The sequence below is a fragment of the Talaromyces stipitatus genome, genomic scaffold (assembly GCF_000003125.1).
Source record: "Talaromyces stipitatus ATCC 10500 scf_1105507295555 genomic scaffold, whole genome shotgun sequence".
Classification (NCBI taxonomy): Eukaryota; Fungi; Ascomycota; class Eurotiomycetes; order Eurotiales; family Trichocomaceae; genus Talaromyces; species Talaromyces stipitatus.
In genome coordinates this window covers 155,367-175,751 of record NW_002990116.1, presented here as the reverse complement: position 1 = coordinate 175,751, position 20,385 = coordinate 155,367, and the positions used below count along the sequence as shown (strand labels likewise).

General features: G+C 43.9%; 6 protein-coding genes across 6 annotated transcripts, besides 1 other annotated feature; 2 read left to right on the top strand and 4 right to left on the bottom strand.

Annotated features, from left to right (window-relative positions):
- Nucleotides 1-71: 71 nt before the first annotated feature.
- On the top strand, nt 72-1,070 carry TSTA_111740 (microsomal dipeptidase, putative; the record flags this gene model as incomplete). The annotated part of the gene is made up of 2 exons (XM_002481285.1): nt 72-903; nt 955-1,070. 2 exons carry the CDS (start codon nt 72-74, stop codon nt 1,068-1,070), a joined length of 948 nt encoding a protein of 315 aa, XP_002481330.1.
- Nucleotides 1,071-1,353: 283 nt separating this feature from the next.
- Nucleotides 1,354-1,377: a sequence feature (AT_rich).
- A 632-nt stretch (nt 1,378-2,009) lies between these two features.
- TSTA_111730 (uncharacterized protein) lies at nt 2,010-3,072 on the bottom strand (the record flags this gene model as incomplete). The annotated part of the gene is made up of 5 exons (XM_002481284.1): nt 2,010-2,156; nt 2,203-2,427; nt 2,498-2,754; nt 2,807-2,957; nt 3,010-3,072. 5 exons carry the CDS (start codon nt 3,070-3,072, stop codon nt 2,010-2,012), a joined length of 843 nt encoding a protein of 280 aa, XP_002481329.1.
- A 1,008-nt stretch (nt 3,073-4,080) lies between these two features.
- TSTA_111720 (GABA permease, putative) lies at nt 4,081-6,043 on the bottom strand (the record flags this gene model as incomplete). The annotated part of the gene is made up of 5 exons (XM_002481283.1): nt 4,081-4,926; nt 4,986-5,363; nt 5,428-5,510; nt 5,571-5,684; nt 5,907-6,043. 5 exons carry the CDS (start codon nt 6,041-6,043, stop codon nt 4,139-4,141), a joined length of 1,500 nt encoding a protein of 499 aa, XP_002481328.1. The 3' UTR covers nt 4,081-4,138.
- Nucleotides 6,044-7,091: 1,048 nt separating this feature from the next.
- Nucleotides 7,092-7,493, bottom strand: TSTA_111710 (uncharacterized protein; the record flags this gene model as incomplete). The annotated part of the gene is made up of 2 exons (XM_002481282.1): nt 7,092-7,220; nt 7,248-7,493. The coding sequence occupies 2 exons, from the start codon at nt 7,491-7,493 to the stop codon at nt 7,092-7,094; spliced, it is 375 nt and encodes a 124-aa protein (XP_002481327.1).
- Nucleotides 7,494-8,124: 631 nt separating this feature from the next.
- TSTA_111700 (hansenula MRAKII killer toxin-resistant protein 1 precursor, putative) lies at nt 8,125-11,461 on the bottom strand (the record flags this gene model as incomplete). The annotated part of the gene is made up of 1 exon (XM_002481281.1): nt 8,125-11,461. Exon 1 carries the CDS (start codon nt 11,260-11,262, stop codon nt 8,125-8,127), a length of 3,138 nt encoding a protein of 1,045 aa, XP_002481326.1. The 5' UTR covers nt 11,263-11,461.
- A 5,757-nt stretch (nt 11,462-17,218) lies between these two features.
- TSTA_111690 (uncharacterized protein) lies at nt 17,219-18,832 on the top strand (the record flags this gene model as incomplete). The annotated part of the gene is made up of 2 exons (XM_002481280.1): nt 17,219-18,507; nt 18,669-18,832. The coding sequence occupies exons 1-2, from the start codon at nt 17,295-17,297 to the stop codon at nt 18,830-18,832; spliced, it is 1,377 nt and encodes a 458-aa protein (XP_002481325.1). The 5' UTR covers nt 17,219-17,294.
- Between the last annotated feature and the right edge of the window lie 1,553 nt (nt 18,833-20,385).

Below are 20,385 nucleotides of genomic sequence, written 5' to 3'. Positions count from 1 at the left end.
GGTTGTTATTCATTCAACAGTTTTTTCACGAGCTCCTCACCACCATCAATATCAACCCCCTGCGCGTCAGAATGCTTTCCGAATCCGAAGCACAGCAAATTTATCGATCAGCCATTCATTTTGACGGTTTGAATATAGCCAATTGGTCAAGGGATATCTTCGAGGCCTGGAATAAAGGTGGCATCACCGGAGTTTCCTGCACTTGCGGGTTGTGGGAGGGATTCAGGCAATCAATTGCCAATGTCGTGCAGTGGAAAAAGTGGTTTGAGGAGCACTCCGACTTAATCGTCCAGGCACATACAGTGGTGGACATCCGTCAAGCCAAGAAGGACGGGAAGACGGCTGTTCTACTCTCTTGGCAGAACACAGCTGGCATTGAAGACCAACTGGATTATTTGCGCATATTCCGCGACCTAGGCGTGCGGAAAATGCAACTTACATACAACACACAGAATTATTCGGGTGCCGGCTATACCGAGCTGAACGATTCTGGGCTGACCGGATTCGGACGCGAAGTGGTTGATGAGATGAGCAAACTTGGAATCGTGCTTGACTTGAGCCACGTAGGACCTAGAACCAGTGAAGACGCCATTAATTACTCTAGTAAACCACCATGTTTCTCACATGTATTACCTGCGGGGCTCAAAGACCACCCTCGCAATAAGTCTGATTATCTCATTAAGCTTATTGGGTCAAAGGGTGGTTTTGTTGGTCTTTCGCAGTTTGGACCACATATGGCAAAAGGCAATGATAGTACTATCGACGACTATGTTGCTGCGTTGGATTATGTTATTGATTTGATTGGGGAAGATTTGGTTGGTGTCGGCTCTGATTCAAGTGAGGGCCATGGCCGGCCGAGTGAATTCATGGCTTGGTGTAACAAGGACAAGGGATATGCAAGGCGTTTGACCCCGTGGGGGAGTCAGACGGTAGTTAAGCCTCTGGGTCCATTAGCGGAGCGCGGAAAGCTGGCAGAAGCTATGGCTAGAGCAGGCTGGTCTGAAACGAAGATGCGTAAAGTTCTTGGTGAAAATTGGCTTAACTACCTTGAAAAAATTTTTGACGAGTGATCAGAGTGATTGCTAGGTCGCTGCTGAAATTGTTATCAGATCATACACCAATCGTTGATGAAGTCCATGAAAAGTTAAAACAAGTTTCTTCTACATCATTGAAATTGCGAGCCTCGTTCTTGATCAATCATCCAGATGTCACTGAACATGTACAATATTCGGTTCGACTTCTGCAATGATATAGTAGAACGAGAAAGCGGAGAAGTTGGATCATTTAAACAGTCAGTGTGCGATGAATCTCAGTGGAATAAAGTATGAATTTTTGCGTTGAGTAGATTTCATCAATAAATATTAAATATTAAATAATCAACAAATGCTTGTCTCCAAACCGGCGTGTAGCTTTCATATTTACCTGTCCTACAAATTCGACATACTTCCCGGTGGCATAGATGACAACGTTTCCCCGAGGTAGCAGTACGACCTTGTGCCGGTGGAAGGCAGGTAGTTCGTAAATTGGAAGAATGGGATGAAACATAACCTCGAGAAGCAGAGATTTCTGCAGGTCCTGGAAGATAAAAGTACTCCTGGTTCGTAAGGTTCTTTATACCTACCATTAGTTAGGTACTCTCCTACCACCTAGACAGATCATACCTAGCTATCCTCTGATATAACTGGCCCTTCTGGCTCTTTGTGGCATCCTTTGCATACAATAAAGGTATATATATATATATAGAAAAGTGTGCATTCTTTTGGAATCTTGTAACTTCTCATGGAAAGTGCACGTAATAGTCGAAGCATAGCCGGCATAGATAAAGCAGGCATGCATGACCGAGTTACTTATTTTATAGGCTACGTATTTAAATCATACCATCAATGATCAACTTGGAACATAAGAGTAATTTAAGGCACTTTAACGTTGATAATTTAACGATACATGGACACATGTCGATCATCAACCTTGTCCACTCCCACTCATCATTGAACACGCGCACGATATTTTTAGCAGTTGTCGAAGTTTGAGTTGGAATACAACCATCCAGTCAGTCGGTTAGCGATGTCATTCACGTACGAGTTCGTCGCTCCTTCCCCATTGTTCAAATCAGAGCTGTCAACTGATCCAGAGTTGTAACATCTAGCAGCCTGTGTCTGTTAGTATCACACCTCGAAATCCTATCCAACATAGGGATCTTACCTCATAGACGTTTCCGTATTGGTTAATGCATTGGACGAGACCATCACCATCAGCTGTTCCCTGAGTGCCGTCAATGACCATTTGCGTTATACTTGTTTGTTGAGCCGAATTGCTAGCAGAATTGCCAACGAAAGTTGAGCCACCATCTGATTGCATCAGACCCGGGTTATCTGGCTGGGAGGGGTCTGGGTTTGTCGTCGCGCACACATTGACGCAACCAGAGGACTTTACATAAAGAATGTAAGTATAGATTTAATAGGCTCCATGGCGCGTATAGTAGGTCTTTGGAACTCACTTCTTGTAAAATCGTAGCAAGAATAAAACGATGGTCAACCAACGAGGACTCAGCAACTTGCTGAATAGCATTCCAGATCATGCCAATCTGTTGTCCGGAGTCACCAGATCCGAATGCTCCAGCTCCATTTGAGCATGAGCCGATACCAAGGTCGGAACAAGATGTCGACATTGCAGATTTGGAATAGTTCCACATTGCATCGAACTCTATCCACTCCGACTTAGGGGGAAAATTTTCCCAGCCCCCGTAATAGCAATCTGTGTGAGGTCTTGTAAACTAGGATCAATAGAAAGAAAGTGGCAGTCTTACTATACTGGTCAGTTCCAGCATTGCCAGTGCCGTCATAAATATTACTATTATCACGGTTCCCAGCGCCGCTCGTGAAAGCTTCTGACGAAGTCACCTTTTGGCCTGATGGATTGGACACCAATTCATGAGGAGCACCAATTTGTACATTTTTCTAGGATCGTATCAATTTGTTATCAATTCTTTATCAGAGTAAGTAATCATACCCCAGGAGCCCCGAACGCGCACGAGGCTAACATCATAAATGAAGCAATAGCTTTGGCAAACATGTTCAATAATAAGATGTCTGTCTTCAGTTTGTTCCTTGGTGTTTGGAAGTTGAGTACATGAGAGAAAGGCTACACTAGAGTTATATATCTCGCGGAATGTTAGGGCCGTTATCTAGGTAATATTCCCACGTATACCGAAATTGTAGTTATGTACTGATATCAGGCGTAGACCATGTAACCATGGCACTACTTGTAGTCATAGAGAGGCCCAAAATAGGAAATTGGAGCCATTGCAATTGCGTTTCTGGAAGCCATTAATCAGCCGACCTGGTGAGGACTGCCTTAGCTTAATGGATGACGTGTAGTTCAGTTGTCTGGTATTTACTTTTGATCATATTTGAGGTATATTTCTTCAGTGTTATCCTTGTTTTGTAAATTTTCCGTAATGACGATTCTTACGAATTGTGGTTCCGAGGGTTCACCTGATTCACAACGTAGGAACCGGATGGCGAGCGTTACAATCACTAGAGAGCTGTGGCTGGACGCTAAATACAATTCAAAGTAATCAATAATATTAATTTAGAAAGAAGAATAAAAAAGCCCTCAATGAGATCTAGTTAGATTGTCCATCTCTAGTAGGAACTACCAACTATATAGTAATCAACTGATGAAAGAGCGACGATGCCCCATAGTGATGTATTTCGGATAAATAGGAACAATACATCCTCGAGAAGCGTTAGAAGCGTTCCTGTTAGCATGGGGTCGAACCGTATATGAAAACTACAGACTTTGCGTATCCAATTAATCGTCGCCCCCAATGCAACATACGTACCGTATTGGGAATATGCCCTACAAGCTTTCGTTGTAGCTTTGTCCATAACTTAAACTAGTTATCTATTAGTCATGAAGATAGGGTTAGGTAATCATTAAGCAGCTGTTTCTTAGACCCAGCATTTTCCAGTAAGGGATAAGGCTATATACTAAATAAATCTACTATGTAAGGCCACCTAGCTTCCCTCTCCTTTAGTTATCCCGATATGAGCTTCACACACAAAGCCAAAAGATTGTGCCACAGCTGCCTTGAATGTGAGCGAATGATATTATATTCTTTGAGCAAAAAAGGTCATTAATCCTGCAAACGCAAGAGTATGACCGCTGGTCCTGCATATTGTTTCCGTCCCTTGAATACGTACATACCGAGACTAGTCATGAAGACCCCTCCAAAGATCACCACACTCCAGTTAAAAGTGTCCAGGGTTACCGGAAGACTACTCGGCCACAATGACCAGAAGAAAGAAAAACAGCAGTATACCAGCCCGACGATGTTCACGGGTAACCCCCATCGTCCCATATCCCATCGACACGGTGGAAGAGTATCAGCATGCCAGATCTTCCGATAGATTACACAGCTGATAGAGATGATGTACGTATACATCAATGCGGCCACATTCAGGGAAATAATCGCATTGAAAGCAGTTTGAGAACCAATATTGATAAGCGAAAGCAAGCAACTGATGATGCACGACAGAACAATGGCATTCACAGGGATTTTGCGCTTCTCGTCAACTTTTGAAATCCATTTGGAAAATGGGAGACCCTTATCACGAGCGAAGGCGAAGGTTTGGCGGGATGTAGAAGCATTGAAGAGAATATTGCTAAATATCACTGGTAATAATATGATTGCGGTGAGCCCATTCACACCTGCTGTTGAGACTGCGTTTTCGAAGACGTAGAGGAATGGGAAACCCGTGGCATCGTTCAGGGCGTCATCCACCGATGGCATAGAGAAGAGGTAAGCAATCAACACGACGACAGCCATGAGGCCATTGCTGAAATATCCCCAGGCAATGGCAACTGGTACACTTCGACCTGCGTCTTTGACTTCTTCGGACATGTGCGCAGTTGCATCAGAACCTGGCGTTGCTCATTCGTTAGCAACTTCTGTACAGTCCACAGAATTTGTTGATACATACTCAAAGAAGCGTAGATGGCCGAGATTTGTCCGATCATCACGCTCAAGCCCATGCTAGACCAGCCTCCAAGATTCTCCCACTGCGTAAATACAGCTTTTGCATGTTGATGAGGAGCTAGAGCCCACAGCGCAATTACAACTACTGCCCAGGACAGGATATGAAGAATCATCAAGAGGTTATTCAAGACGGGCATCAAATTAGATGCGTGCACATTGAAGATGTATATTACCAGGATCATCGCGAAGACAAATAAAGTACCTTGCCAATTTTCCGGGATGTAGTTCGGATCTCGTATGCTGATCAATCCCTGAATGATGGTTCCAGTGAGGAATGATCCAGAGGCTGACCCGGCTTGCCATGCCAACACTGACATCCACCCTGCACAAGGAATAAGAGGATTAGCGATGAAGATATGATGTTGGCTAAAGCAGCAATTTCCAACCTGTAATATAACTGAGGAACTTTTGATATCGAGGCGCGGAAAACTCAGAAACCCAGTGATATTGTCCGCCAGAAGTTGGAGCCCTATTATTCTACTAGATGAGTACAGACAACTATGCCAAGGTCTTTTGAGGTTCATCATACATAGATGCCATTTCGGACAGGGAAGCGATGATGAACCCAAATCCAATAAAAGTCCAGATAAATGACCAGAACAAACCAGCCATACCTCCATTCGTCAAACCTTGAGAGTTGGAGCTGAAAACAATTCAGCATTTTTGATTAGAATGAATTAAAGGTTTGATTCGAGATTTGAAGAAGGGGTCTCCTCACATTAGAAGAAATTCCCAGGTTGCTTGCAGGACCGAAGCAAAACTCAATGCAGCCAAAGGCCGGAGGTTTCTCTATTTGAGAATGTGAGAAAGCAATGCCGTGTAGTGTAGTTGTGGTCAGCAGGGAGAGGTGCGAAATGCCTTTAACTCCTGAATCTTTCCCATCCGGTGCATGTCATCATCATCACGGGCAGTTCCAGCTCCGGCTCCAGCTTGGGCTTCTTGAAGAACATCATAGTCCACGTCTTGCGACTCCAATCCAGGAGCCTTATCAGAGACCTGCATAGTGATCATATCAAATGTACGGCGACTGAATCGTTCAAGTGACAGAGAAGGAGAGAGGACAACATGCAAAGGTCAGGATCCTGTAAAGACGTGAGGGAAAAATCAACAAAAACAAAGCAGAAGGATATACGTAAATACCGAGATAAGACATGCGCTTAACTCTTGTGCCGTTAAACGAGCGCTATCCAATTATTTAGTATCTACGGAGGTTGGAGTTGTCGGATTAGTCGGTTTATTCCAGGCCAATCCTGAAGAGTGTTTTACTAGGATCAAAGAAAAGAAGTGACTAGCAAGATTGTATGTATTGAGTTCTGTATCTCTCTCTCCATCAGGTTTCAAAGCCGGGTCTTTTATAGACACTTTTGGCGGGGTGATTTGTGAGTCATCAAGAGGGGTAAATTTTGGAAGCTATAAGATAGGGCTTCTGATTGTTCACTTCCTTTTACTGCCTCCGGATATCCGAATTATCTGACACTGTCTTGCTGGATATCCGGTTTATCTAACAGGAGTCAAAAGTGTTGGCAATGCCAAGAACCTAGCGCGCAACTATCGTTCCCGATCACTCGATGCCCGTTTTACCCCGCTCCTACAAATAACATTCAAAATTCGATAACATGGTCAACGAAGCGGATATTTTCTTGTGCTTGAAGCAGGAAAACTGACTCTGTTGTGTGTGTGTCTCTAGGAACCTAGGTTCCTAGGAGCGGAGATATCTAGCTACCAGCGCGCTAACTACATCCGGTAGGCGGTGCTGACTATCTAAGGGCAGAATCCCAACACACCCCCCCCCAGCAATTCTGTGTTTGTTGATATAGATTTGGAGATCAATTCCAAGTGAATAATCCTGGCTTGAAATCATATGGTTGTATTCATCTTGTATATCAGACAAATTGATAATACTGATATCTTCATGGGTCTCACGGAGAGATTCACCAGTAACCATATTATACTGCTTTGCAGAAATCCGTTTGAAGCTTCTATTAGTATTGATAAGATTTGTTGCAGCTTCCTCCATTGCCTCAGAGCCATATGGTGTTGAATCTTGCGGTTAACTACTGCTGTCAAATTCCCTAGAGCATAGCCCAGTTGGAAGTGGAGAAAGACCATTATCTTCCTCTCCACTATTATTATTTGCCTCAGATGGCTGAGGGGCGTCTTCAGAAGATAGAACAATTAACTCATCTTGTGGTGTTTCTGAACGTACATGCGAAGCAGCAGTCACTACTGCATTTGCCAAAATATTATGTAAGGCATAAAGTTCAAATCGTACACGCTTGGAAGATGGCGCTCCAGTGGAAGAATGAGAGGCGAGTTCCTTTTCTGAAGCTGCAGCGCGCTTACGACTGGATTTCTTTTCTGCAGCCTTTTGGTGTACGTTTTGTGTCGCGGTTTTAGACTGAGCTAGTGTAGGCAATCCGGACGAGGCTTGACGCTCCTGCATGCAACGCATTTGAGTCACTGTTCCTGTCGGTATATAATTCCTTTCATCGAAACTATCGCCTGTTCGAATATGGCTTGGGACACGTTGAGATCAAAGGTTGTATGAATTTATTGGAGGGGGTTCGTTGACCAGTGGGCTGTTATTTGCAGAGCGCGTAGTCGGCATACTGTAATATCACAAGTAAAAATTTCCTAACAGGGAGAGGAGTAGAGCTTCAAGAATTTCACGCGATTTTCGATAAGAATTACACGTGGTGACACGTTATTGCGCGTGGAATGCTGACTTGTATGTAAAAGGCTTGCTTGTGACATTTTTTGCGAAGTTCCGCGCCAAGAGTCTCACACCTTTTGCAACCGACAGATAGCGTACGGTACGGAGGATAACTACACCTCACCACCCGCATCCCCCTAGTTCTGAGGATTAGTCGCAATATTAGGAATTCAGTATTACTGGCTCAGTCAGCTTGTTGGATTAGCTGTCCTTCTTAGATCTTGCGATCTAATGAAGGTAAACCAACATTACCCCTCCTGATAGCTCACAAATCACCCCGCCAAAGGTGTCTATAAAGGACCCGGCTTTGAAACTGCAAATTTTAATTTCAATACGATGCGCGTACAGTGCGTGTGTTTCTCAATCCTAATTACATGACATAGATGAATGGGAGGCCGTTGCTGGTGCCAGCAGCTGTAGTAACCGTCACAGCAATAACACCCGCCGTTCCAGCAGGGCTTATTGCAGTTACTGTGTTGTCGTCAATGATGGACGTAGGCACTACTGCAGTGTGCCCAAAATTCACATTAAGGGAACTTGCCAAATTTTGCCCGGTGATGGACACCACCGTGCCCCCTGCAGCCGATCCGGAAGTTGGCGCAATTGAGGTAAGAACTGGTGGCATCACAAAGCTGAAACTAAGTGTGCTGTTTGTGCCACCTGAGCTGGTAATAACAATTGGGACTGTGCCAATGAAGTGTGCTGGTGTGATGGCATTTATCTCCGTATTACTGAAAACTGTAAAGCTTGTTGCAGGGGTGGTTCCAAAATCCACACTGGTGGTACCTCTGAAGCCACTGCCGATGATGGTAACAGTGTCTCCACCAGCCGTGCTGCCCAAAGCAGGACTCACACTTATAGTGGAAGGTGCAGTTGTATAAGCATACTCAGACCCTGGGCCAGGAGTGCTAGAACCACCAGGCGTTGTGACTACCACAGAGGCAACCTTGACAGCAGTAGCCGGCGGAGCAACAGCAACTATCTGAGTGGGCTGTAAAATGGCAAAAGAACTGGCTAGAATACCATCAAATGTAACTGCTGTGGCATTGCTGAAGTTTGAGCCTGTGATGGTGACCGTATTCCCACCTGCTATCGGCCCAGCCGCTGGGGTAAGCCCGGTGACAATAGGAGCTAGAGCATAGGTATATGCAACCGTACCGGTACCACTAGACCCAGTAACATGTACAGAGACAGTGCCTCCACCACTAGGTCCTGGTGGAACAATAGCATTGATCACTGTATCAGAGGCAATAGCAAAAGAGGCAGAAGTTGAATCAAAAGTCACAGCTGTAGCATTTGTAAAACCAGAGCCAGTAATAACAGCAGTATTTCCGCCTGCAACAGGGCCACTAGTAGGGCTTATAGAACTGATAACAGGACTAGTTTGAGTATAGGTGTATGATATGCCATTGCTAATGCCACTAGGCCCAGTAACATGTACAGAGACAGTACCTCCACCACTAGGTCCTGGTGGAACAATAGCATTGATCACTGTATCAGAGGCAATAGCAAAAGAGGCAGAAGTTGAATCAAAAGTCACAGCTGTAGCATTTGTAAAACCAGAGCCAGTAATAATAGCAGTGTTTCCGCCTGCAACAGGGCCACTAGTAGGGCTTATAGAACTGATAACAGGACCAGTTTGAGTATAGGTGTATGATATGCCATTGCTAATGCCACTAGGCCCAGTAACATGTACAGAGACAGTGCCTCCACCACTAGGTCCTGGCGGAACAATAGCATTGATCACTGTATCAGAGGCAATAGCAAAAGAGGCAGAAGTTGAATTAAAAGTCACAGCTGTAGCATTTGTAAAACCAGAGCCAGTAATAACAGCAGTGTTTCCGCCTGCAATAGGGCCACTAGTAGGGCTTATAGAACTGATAACAGGACCAGTTTGAGTATAGGTGTATGATATGCCATTGCTAATGCCACTAGGCCCAGTAACATGTACAGAGACAGTACCTCCACCACTAGGTCCTGGTGGAACAATAGCATTGATCACTGTATCAGAGGCAATAGCAAAAGAGGCAGAAGTTGAATCAAAAGTCACAGCTGTAGCATTTGTAAAACCAGAGCCAGTAATAATAGCAGTGTTTCCGCCTGCAACAGGGCCACTAGTAGGGCTTATAGTACCAATAACAGGACCAGTTTGAGTATAGGTGTATGATATGCCATTGCTAATGCCACTAGGCCCAGTAACATGTACAGAGACAGTGCCTCCACCACTAGGTCCTGGTGGAACAATAGCATTGATCACTGTATCAGAGGCAGTAGTGAAAGAGGTAGAAGTTGAATCAAAAGTCACAGCTGTAGCATTTGTAAAACCAGAGCCAGTAATAATAGTAGTGTTTCCGCCTGCAATAGGGCCACTAGTAGGGCTTATAGAACTGATAACAGGACCAGTTTGAGTATAGGTATATGATATGCCATTACTAATGCCAGTAGACCCAATAACATAGATAGGGACAGTGCCTCCACCACTAGGTCCTGGTGGAACAATAGCATTGATCACTGTGCTAGAGACAACAGTGAAAGGAGTAGAAGTCTGAGGATTTGAACCAAAAGTCACAGCTGTGATATTTGTGAAACCAGAGCCAGTAATAACAACAGTGTTTCCACCTGCAACAGGGCCACTAGTAGGGCTTATAGTACCAATAACAGGACCAATTTGATTGTAGCTGTATGGTATGCCATTACTAGTAATACCACCAGGCCCAGTGACATAGACAGAGACAGTGCCTATACCATTAAGTCTTGGTGGAGCAACAGCGTCTATCAATGTGTCAGAAACAATAGTGAAAGAGGCATGATTTGGACCAAATGTCACAGCTGTGACATCTAGCAACCCACGACCAGTAATAACAACAGTGTTTCCACCTGCAACACGGCCACTAGTGGGACTTATAGCGTTGATAACAGGAATAGCGTAAATATATGGTATGCTATTACTAATACCACCAGGTCCATTGACATGGACAGAGGCAGTGCTGCTACTAGATCCTGGTGGAACAACAGCATGTATTTGTGTGTCAGAGACTTTGGTAAAGTATGTGGCTGAAATTGATCCAAAAGTCACCGAAGTAGCATTGGCAAAACCAGAGCCAGTAATGATAACAGTGTTTCCGCCTGTAGGAGGGCCATTATTAGGAGTCGCATTGTCGATAACAGGATGAGCTTTATAGGTGTATGGCATGGTATTACTGATACCCTGAGATCCAGTGACACGGACAGAGACAGTGCCGCCGCCTCTAGGTCCTGGTGGAACAACAGCGTTTATTGTTTCATAGGAGGCCACAGTGAAGGAGGTGGCGGGGGTTGGGCCAAAAGCTACAGCTGTAGCATTTGTGAAGCCAAGGCCGATGATAGATACAGTGTTTCCGCCTGGAATAGGGCCGCTATCAGGTTTCACAGAGATAATGAGAGGAGGAAGAACTTTGTTAGTGGAGCCTGGTAGACTACCACTGGTGCTACTTCCATTAGACGCACTGACAGATGTAGCTCCTGCCATAGCTGCTGGCGCGACCGGGACAACTTGAATGTTGGAAAGGATGGTGAAGTTGCTGGCAGAAGTACTACTAAGATAATGCTGTTGATGTAGAGGAGCTTTATGCTGCCGACTGTAACGATTTTCCAGTCTGGCACTGGACGGTCGGTTAAAGAATGAAGAAATAATGGGAGCGACAGCTGTGACAGATTGTCGCTCTGCTCCAGTTAATGGTGATATAAGTGCCAGTAAACGTTACTGGTAGGCTGCTAGTAGTAGGGCCAGAAGTAGGATTGATTCTAGTAATAGTAGGCAAAGATATTGATCAAGGTAATAAATTTTATATGTCCTCTCATTATATACTCAAGGGAAGCAACTTTCCAGTTGACCTTAGCATAAAGGGTGGCCTAGTTAGTAGTCACACAACAGAGTCACCATGTATCACGTAATACATATCAGCCCACTTAACTATGTATCATGTTATGTAATGCAAGATGGCTTGTTTGATATCTCATGTTATATCAGCTGGCCCAAGTAGAGTATCACACATTATGAGGTGGCTTATAGGTGTTGCGGCTAAATCTGAAAAACCTTGTATAGGCGTGTTAGGGGCAGTAGAGTTGACTCTATTTTGGAGGTATGGTTATTATTGGAGGGCTGAATCGGGGACTATGCAACTAATGTTTCCCTTGTCAATTCAGCAACTATATTTAGGCATAATATATTATGAGCAAAGTAGAAGTAATTTCATTACGCCCGGAGGCACCAAGCCTAAAGGGCTACAAGTACGCTATTTGCCATCCATTGCATACACTGTGGTCATGGTCTTATTTCGAGAGGAAAAGCTGTATCAGCTGCAAAGGCTTCTCTAGCCCATAAGTTGTGTCTTACACATCCCTTCTTGTCGTTATAGTCATATTCCCCCCAAAAGTAATAACCCATCCCTCCTAGATACCGGATTCACCATGCGTCCATTTTCGGTTTAGTTTCATGAACCTCTTCCTTTAGTAGCAATTTACTAAGAGTACTTCTCAAATTAGCGCTCGAAGTAGCTGAATACCTCATTGGTGACAACTCCAGATAGCAGACGAAGGACTGACGAATCGAAATGTGGCTAAACCGGTAAGGCAGGTGAGTTACCGTGAGCAAAATCCAGTGAGTATCGATTGGTGGTAGTGTAGGTTAATTTGGCATTGCCATTATCTACCTAGCTCTGACCCCGGAGCTAGTGCGGGGACATAAAGGGCCACACAAGTGAGCAGATCAAACCGGGCTTGAGAATAGTGCGAGTATTCCAGTGTACACGCACTAAACGTAGTGCACTACATTTTAGTGTAGCATGGAGTAGTGTGAGCTGTGTTATTTTCAGTGTGTGTAGTGTAAGGACCCAAACTACATTACACTACACTAAATGCACTGAATTATCTTCATGTGACATATCTATATTAATGGAACCGAATCTGTACTAGCACCAACTTAGTAATATCAACTAAGGAGTCTCTTAGAGTAGGGATTTTTCTGATATTCGTGCACACTATCTAAAACGTCACTATCTGTCACGACCTCGCTCACGGGAGTATTCGCTCACTAAGCTGTTGCGCCAAAAAGACCAGAATATTGAGGATGGTGGATCCTCTCTACTACTCTCTCATATAGTAAGGTTGCCAGAGCCGTCACACTATCTGGCAATCTTGTTCCTTTTTATATTCACATTCTCAAAATAAATGACATCACTTGAAGTCAGCATCCATGTTCAATCGAAGTTTCTAGATATAGGCTGTAAAGTTGATTTGTAAGATTAATCTTGTCGCAATCTTGTGTTGATATATGAAGTCGATATGTGAATCTGATTCTTGAAATTTCCTGTTGATCAATGCTCGTGCGGTTCTTTGAATCCTATCCCAAATAGGAATAGCTTACTCTATTTCCAACATATATTAGCAGAGGAGTAGCAGAGTGGCATTATTGGTCAGGGCCTGGAGGCGGTGGGCATAATTCACGACCCAAATAGGAAATAGTAACATATGTTAGTTATTAGTCACGCTATCATTACCACTTTGCACAACATCAATGCTGAACACTGTTTCAATAGAACACCAAGACACGTCTGATTTCAATAGCAAAAATGCCGAGCCTGATACCTCTCCTGCAGTTGCTGTCCATAGCTACGAGGATATTGATTGGAGTTGTATTTTAAATTTCTAGTTGCCCACTCACTCAGCAAATCACTGTGCCTGGATCTGGACGCAAGGATATGATATTAAAGAGAGTAGAACAGACGAAAATACTGGCTTTGCAAAAAGTGCCATAGTACAAGACGACATAAAAGTCGTCTGTGGAAAGTCAGTGGCGGGACTCGTATACCTCTGAAGCACATGAAAGACGAACATGAGCTTACTAAGGATGGGCCTGCTGTAAAGAAGAGGTCATTTTTTGATGCATTCAAACAACCAGATCGCTCACTCACCATAAGAGATCGGGACATAGTCCATCAACTGATCACTGACTTTGATCTAAAACGGGTTTAAATGAAGCTTATGCGATGGATTGTCCATGACAATATTGCATTTAATCAAGTTGAGAGTCCCTATTTCCATGATCTGATGCTTGAATTAAATGGATCTCTGGGTGAGTTTGGGTGTTTACCCACTTACCGATCTATTTATGACTGGGTTATAAAAGATTTAGACAAATATAAAGGAATAATAATAGAGCATCTACATAACGCTAGGCAAAATCCATATATCCTTTGATCTCTAGACGTCTCAAAATCTTCTCACATTATGTGGAATAGTTGTGTACTTCATTAACTAGCAAGGCAAATTATGCACCTTTCTACTCAGTTTACCAGAAGTTGTTGGCAGTCATACTGGGATCAATATTGTAGAGGGCGTTACAGTTGTTATTTATAAATCAGCCTTAAGATCGGCTTCGCTATTTTGTACTAGATAATACACACAACAATGATACAGCAGTCATTGCGCTCGCCGATGTGTTTGCATTCGATGCAGGTAAAAGGTAAATAACTATAACTTCACATTGGCAAATGAAAGCTCACTATTTTATGTATCTATAGTCGTCTTCGGCGTGCTAGTAATGTACTGAATCTAGTTACTCATAAGATAATTTTTGGCAAAGATCCTGATGCTCTACAAGAAGATATTCGGCTGGCACAAGAGGAGCTGAAAGACCTAGAGCTGTGGAGGAAAAAGGCCCCATTGGAAAACTTCACAATATTGTCAAATATATCACTTGGACTGGTCAAAGGCAACAGCTCTCCGAGAAGCTCCAGGAGACCGAAATCACACGTCTTCCAGATGAAGATTTACAAATTGGTCGAGGACCAAGAGACTTGCTGGAATTCATCATATGATATGATTGAACGCGGTGTGATGCTCCAAACTCCTATTGATGAGTCCATGCACAAAATAATGAAGGAGAATGATAATTATATAGCGAAGATTACACACAACAGCACAAGGCCCCTACTAAAAAAACACCAATCTAGGTCCACAATTTGTGAAGACTATTTCTCAGTGGATAGCTGGTCAGTTTTGGCGGAATATCTTGCGATTTAAAACCCTTCAAATTAGCCATCAAGCGGCTTGAGGGCCAAGCACAGGACGGTAAGTCCGGAGTCTAATTATCAATCTTTCCCTTGGAAGTCTCCTCCCTCATAGTTATATATGTAGATATGGGGCTCTCTGGGAGGTTCTTCCTGCCATAGAGTTACTGCTCAAAGATATGAAAGTCTTCGTCGATAGGTACTCTCCGGTTATGAGTACCGCAGATGGTAATATCCCTGAAAATTAGAGCCCAATAGTATATCGCCACCTCCATAATAGCCTCCAGCTTGGATGGGAGAAGCTTGATAAATGCTATTGATTGACCTGATGATTTATCTGCTTATATTGCTGCAATAGCTCTCACCCGCACCTTAAATGGCAATGGATCTAGAAGAAATGGGCTGATCATGTTGATTGGCAAAATGCTGTAGATGTAGCTCTTCAAAAACAGTGGAGTCTTTACAAGACAAAGAAAGTCAGAGATCTCTTGGATTCAGATATAATTAAACTCTGTAGACGTTAAGCAGACCAAAATAATAGTCTTGAATATGTCATGGAGGAAGAGTTTCACACCAGTAATGACGAAGAGAAGCTAGAACTTACTGATGAGTTTGCTGAGTGGCAGAAGCTACCAAGGGAGAAGAATATGGATGATCTAGTTGCGTACTGGTACGACAGGTGCTTAGTATAGCCGTATCTTGCAACTTTTGCTGGACTTGTTTGCGATTCTAGCAATGAGTGCGGAGCCAGAAAGAATATTTAGTAGTACAGGAAGAATGGTCCGACCAGATAGGGGGTGCCACAAAGCAGATATCATAGGTGCAGCAGGATGCTTGAAGCAATGCTATCGATATCAGGTAATCGAATGGGAATAGACCGAATAACTAATATAGTTGCCACAAGAATTCTGCTTAGTAAAAAAAGTAGTGTGTTCAGTGTAGTGTAGTGTAGTATGTATGTCTTGGCTCCAAGAACGGTGTATTGTAGTGTGGACCTCTCGCACTACACCAAACGCATTACTCCCAGGCCCGGATTGCGACCGTCACACAAGCAACATGCATCTTCAATGTGCAACACTAACTTCCTCTGTAACAAACTGTGGAATCTATTCCATGTGAAGCCAATGTTAATCTGGCTCTTGACGCCATTGAAAAAGACAGAAATCTAAGCCTGTAAGCTATAGTTATATTCTACAGAGTCGCCCCACAACCCTCTTATGGCGATGATCACGGTCGTCTTACACGGCGCAATGTTCTAACCAATTTGAAGAAACTCACTAGTGTAGAAGAAAGAGCTGTAGTTGACTACATAGTCGAGTTACCTACACATTGTTTACCCCAGACTACATGACGTGGAAGATATGGCAACCCAACTGCTACACATGTATGACGCGCAACGGGTTGGAAGGACTTGGCCTCCAACTTTGTCAACATCCAGTTCGAGCTGTTTATAGACTATTCTCGCAGATTCAACTATCAGAGGGCCTAATGCAAGTTCTGAAGGTTATTTCAGACTGTAGGGAGGCCAAGTACATATCCCTGAGGACGTTATCTACAACCTCGACGAGATAAGCTTCATGATGACATCCCTTTCCTCGGGATGGTCATCTCAACTACAGAATGCGGAGGCAGGGCCAAATTAGCCTAATCTGACAACCGCGATCCAGGCGATCAGCCTAAGCACTCTGTTCATAACCTTGGGTCGCGTAGTACACTATATGGCTAAATGATACCAAGAATGTAGTAGCTTCCTGGATAACTGGCATATCGACGCATGCCTCCCCATTCCTCACACCTATTCTAATCGCTCGATGTTGGCTGCTTTGGTTAGTTGAAGCAAGCATATATCCTCTAGATGGAGGGCTTCATGTGCATGTATATCAACTTCCTCCATGCTTAAGACAATATCTCCATAACTGTGACACCTTGTACTGCCCACCAGAACCAACCTAGTATACACTGGCTTGTGTGGTGACCACAAGACACAAGCTAGCTCAAGTGGTATGTCATATGAAGCTGGTTTGTGTGGCATGTTACATCAAGTGAGCTGCCTTATGAATGCATGTGTGATATCATTGTATGTCATATGAAAATTCCAACCTTGGCATCTCTGTTGAAAAATGAGACTATGTCAATGAGGCTTTTCATTCTGCGTCTTTTCCTATCAGGTTGACAATGCGCTACATGAGCCAGCTAGTGTGGTATACTATATTGTGTGAGGTCCTAGAGCTAGCTTATATAACATCTTACAACATTGCACAATGTTTCATTTCATGTCATGTAACCAGGCCACCCTTCACATCTTACCCTACAATTCCTATCTCTCTCTTCAATTCTTATAACTCTGTTTGGTTTTGGATCCTGTATTTAATATCATAGGGAAGCCACTTAACTTGAGGTCTGCTTATAAAAGGTGAGCACTGAGTCCATTTGCACTTACCCTACTGCAACTCTTTTATTCAAGCCCAACGCCTGATTATCTTGACCTGCAATGTCTGCCCCTACTATCTCTAAACTCACTCCTAACTCTGGCCCTGTCGGCACCACAGTACTCATCTCTGGCACTAATCTCGCCAGTGCCACCACGGTCAGATTTGGTGCCACTACTGCGACTATTCTCTCGAACACCAGCACATCACTTTTTGTCACAGCCCCAACTGGTACTGGTACAGTCCCAGTAGTCGTAACCACTGCAGCTGGTTCCAGCACCCAAAACCTGCAGTTCACTTATAATACCACTCCCTCTGCTCCAGTCATTTCTCTCCTTTCTCCGACCAGCGGGCCAGCGGCAGGTGGGAACTTGGTCACAATCAACGGCACAAATCTTCTCTACACTACCGCAGTCAGCTTTGGTGGTACGCCTGCCACCAGCTTCGCTGTCCTTTCCAACACTCAAATTTCTGCAGTCGCGCCAGCAGGAACAGGAACTGCAGCAGTCAATGTGACCAACGCAACTGGTCCAAGTAACAATTTAACATACACCTACGTTGCGGCTCCCACTGTGACGTCAATTACGCCAGTATCTGGGACCACAGCAGGCGGGAATACTGTTACTATCAATGGTACAGGCTTCACTGGTGCTACAGGAGTTACATTTAGCACTACACCATCCCCATCTTTTGCCGTCATATCACCAACCGTAATGACTGCAGTCGTTCCGCCAGGTGTTGGGACTGCCCCTGTAACAGTCACAACAACTGGTGGTTCCACTACTGGCCCTAACTATACTTATAGTTCTGGACCTGTAGTTACAACCGCGACTCCTTCTGTGGGCTCCACAGCTGGAGGTGATACTGTTACCATTACTGGTAGTGGTCTTGGAGGTACCACTGGTGTGAATTTTGGAACCACTCCAGGGACTATTGTTTCTGTCAGTGATACTTCATTAGGTGTTGTTACACCAGCAGATGTTGCTGGCACGGTTCCAATCAATATTGCCACTACAGGTGGCACAAATAGCTCAATTAGCTTCAGCTATGTGAGTCCACCAGTACTTACTTCAATCACTCCAACTTCAGGACCAGCTGCAGGGGGCACAGTGGTGTCCATCACTGGGCAAAACTTGGCCAGTACCACTGATGTGGTCTTTGTCTCAGCAACTGCAGTAGTTGCAGCGGCAAGCTTTACAGTCAACTCTGACCTCAGTATATCTGCAACTTCACCTGCCGCAGCAGCAGGGAATTACGCTTTGGAGGTTGTCACCAGTGCTGGCCTGAGCAACGGCATTCCATACACATTCACTTAATCATCTCTTTATTTTCTTCTTTTGCTGTGATATTGCTATTGTGATTGTCTTTATTACATGATCCACTCATTTGTCAACCGTTCTTTATTGATCACTATTATCATTATCTTTCTCATTTAGCATCAGCCACATTCGTGCCTTTACCACCAATTCTTCAACAGAAAACAGGCACAGCAGGCATATTTTATCTAGGCAACAACTCTCATGATGACTCACAACCCAGGAAAATTGGTCAGATTCAACATCTACAAGAAGGCTGGATTCTAGTCAGTGTGACATTGTGAAGTAGAACAAGCCAACACAGATCAATATACGCTCATTAAATACTACTTTCAAGGTTATAACTGAAAGCATGACATGAAGGGATAACTCATATTGGCCTGTAATTTGGGAGACCAGTGTGGATGGGCAGAAAGGCATAGATACTGTGTCTGCTGTATGATGACCGGATTCCACAAATTTCAACACCCAAGTTGAAGCCTGAAGAGCCCATTGCAGACAACACCCCCAGGATCTACCAAATACGATATGAGAATCTAGTTCCGAGTCTTTCAGCAATTGTAAACAGTATTCTAGTTGTAAATATACCTGGTGGTAATTGATTCGATTTACTTGTTTTGACTATACCAAGTTCGTAAGTATAACACCTTATTCAAACCAAATGGAGAATGTCATTAATACTAATACGCGATTAGTAACTACTCGTTCGAGCAAATTGATTGAACGCTTTTTAAGCAGACATTCTAGAGCCGTCGTCTACTGGGGATGGATCGTCTCATGACTTTCTGCCGGGTTATATCATTCAACATGTGGTGACATAAAGACCGATTCTGTCACCGGGTCAGTAGATCTTGTTCAAGTCTTCAAAACATAAAAAACTCACGGAGAAGGATTGTAATCTTCGAAATAATTCAGATCCATAGTCCCCGCGTTCCTCAATTCGAATGCCACTGTCCCGCCAGCGGGACATGCAAATGTTGAAATACTATAGGAATGACCGGGCGAAACACGCGTGACTCCATAATCGACTTTGACATGAGGGATATTATCTGCCGTTGTGAAATTACTAGCCGGCTTTTCCAACTCGGAGAATCTGATGGCGCCATCACCGCTGAAGCTGAATGATGAAGTCTCCAGTTGGTTTTTGGTTGGGAACAAGAAGACCAATGTTCATTGTCTATTGGTGACATTGGAGCCGAAGTCGAAGTTGAAGATTGAGGAGATTCTCGATGTGATGGTGCCGTTGTAAAATGTTCCCGCTGCTTTGGATGGAGACGAGCTGTCGACGGGGATGATGAGGCAAGTGCAGTTGGCTAGACTTGTGTCACAGCCTTTGTCGCCACCTATTAGATATTATTAGTGAAGTGCAGAGCACAGTGAGGCCAACTGGCCTACCAATCAGGAAGAAACACGTATTAAGGCGAGGGGTTTCAATTCTTCATTATAGAGGGCAATTCCCTGTTAGAGGCAGCACAACTTTGTCAGAGACATCCAGACATTCAATTGAGACAATACAGTATCATTGAGTTTCTGTCAATTTCAGGAGATTGAGGGCAAAATAAAACCCTGATAAATCAAACACTACCTCTACCACCACCTGCTTCTGGGGCACCAGTTGGGGTTACTGTAAATAATTAAACCAAAAGGCTTTAAATTCTTCAATATAGAGGACAATTTCCCATGTTAGAAAGAACACCAGTTTGTGGGACTACCAAGCAGTTAGTCGAGGAAATACAGTATCAGCTAGTTTTCTACCAATTTCACAATATTGAAGGCAAATTAACCTCGATGAATCTAACACGAGGCAAGGGCTATAAAGACCCTCCCTAGACGCACC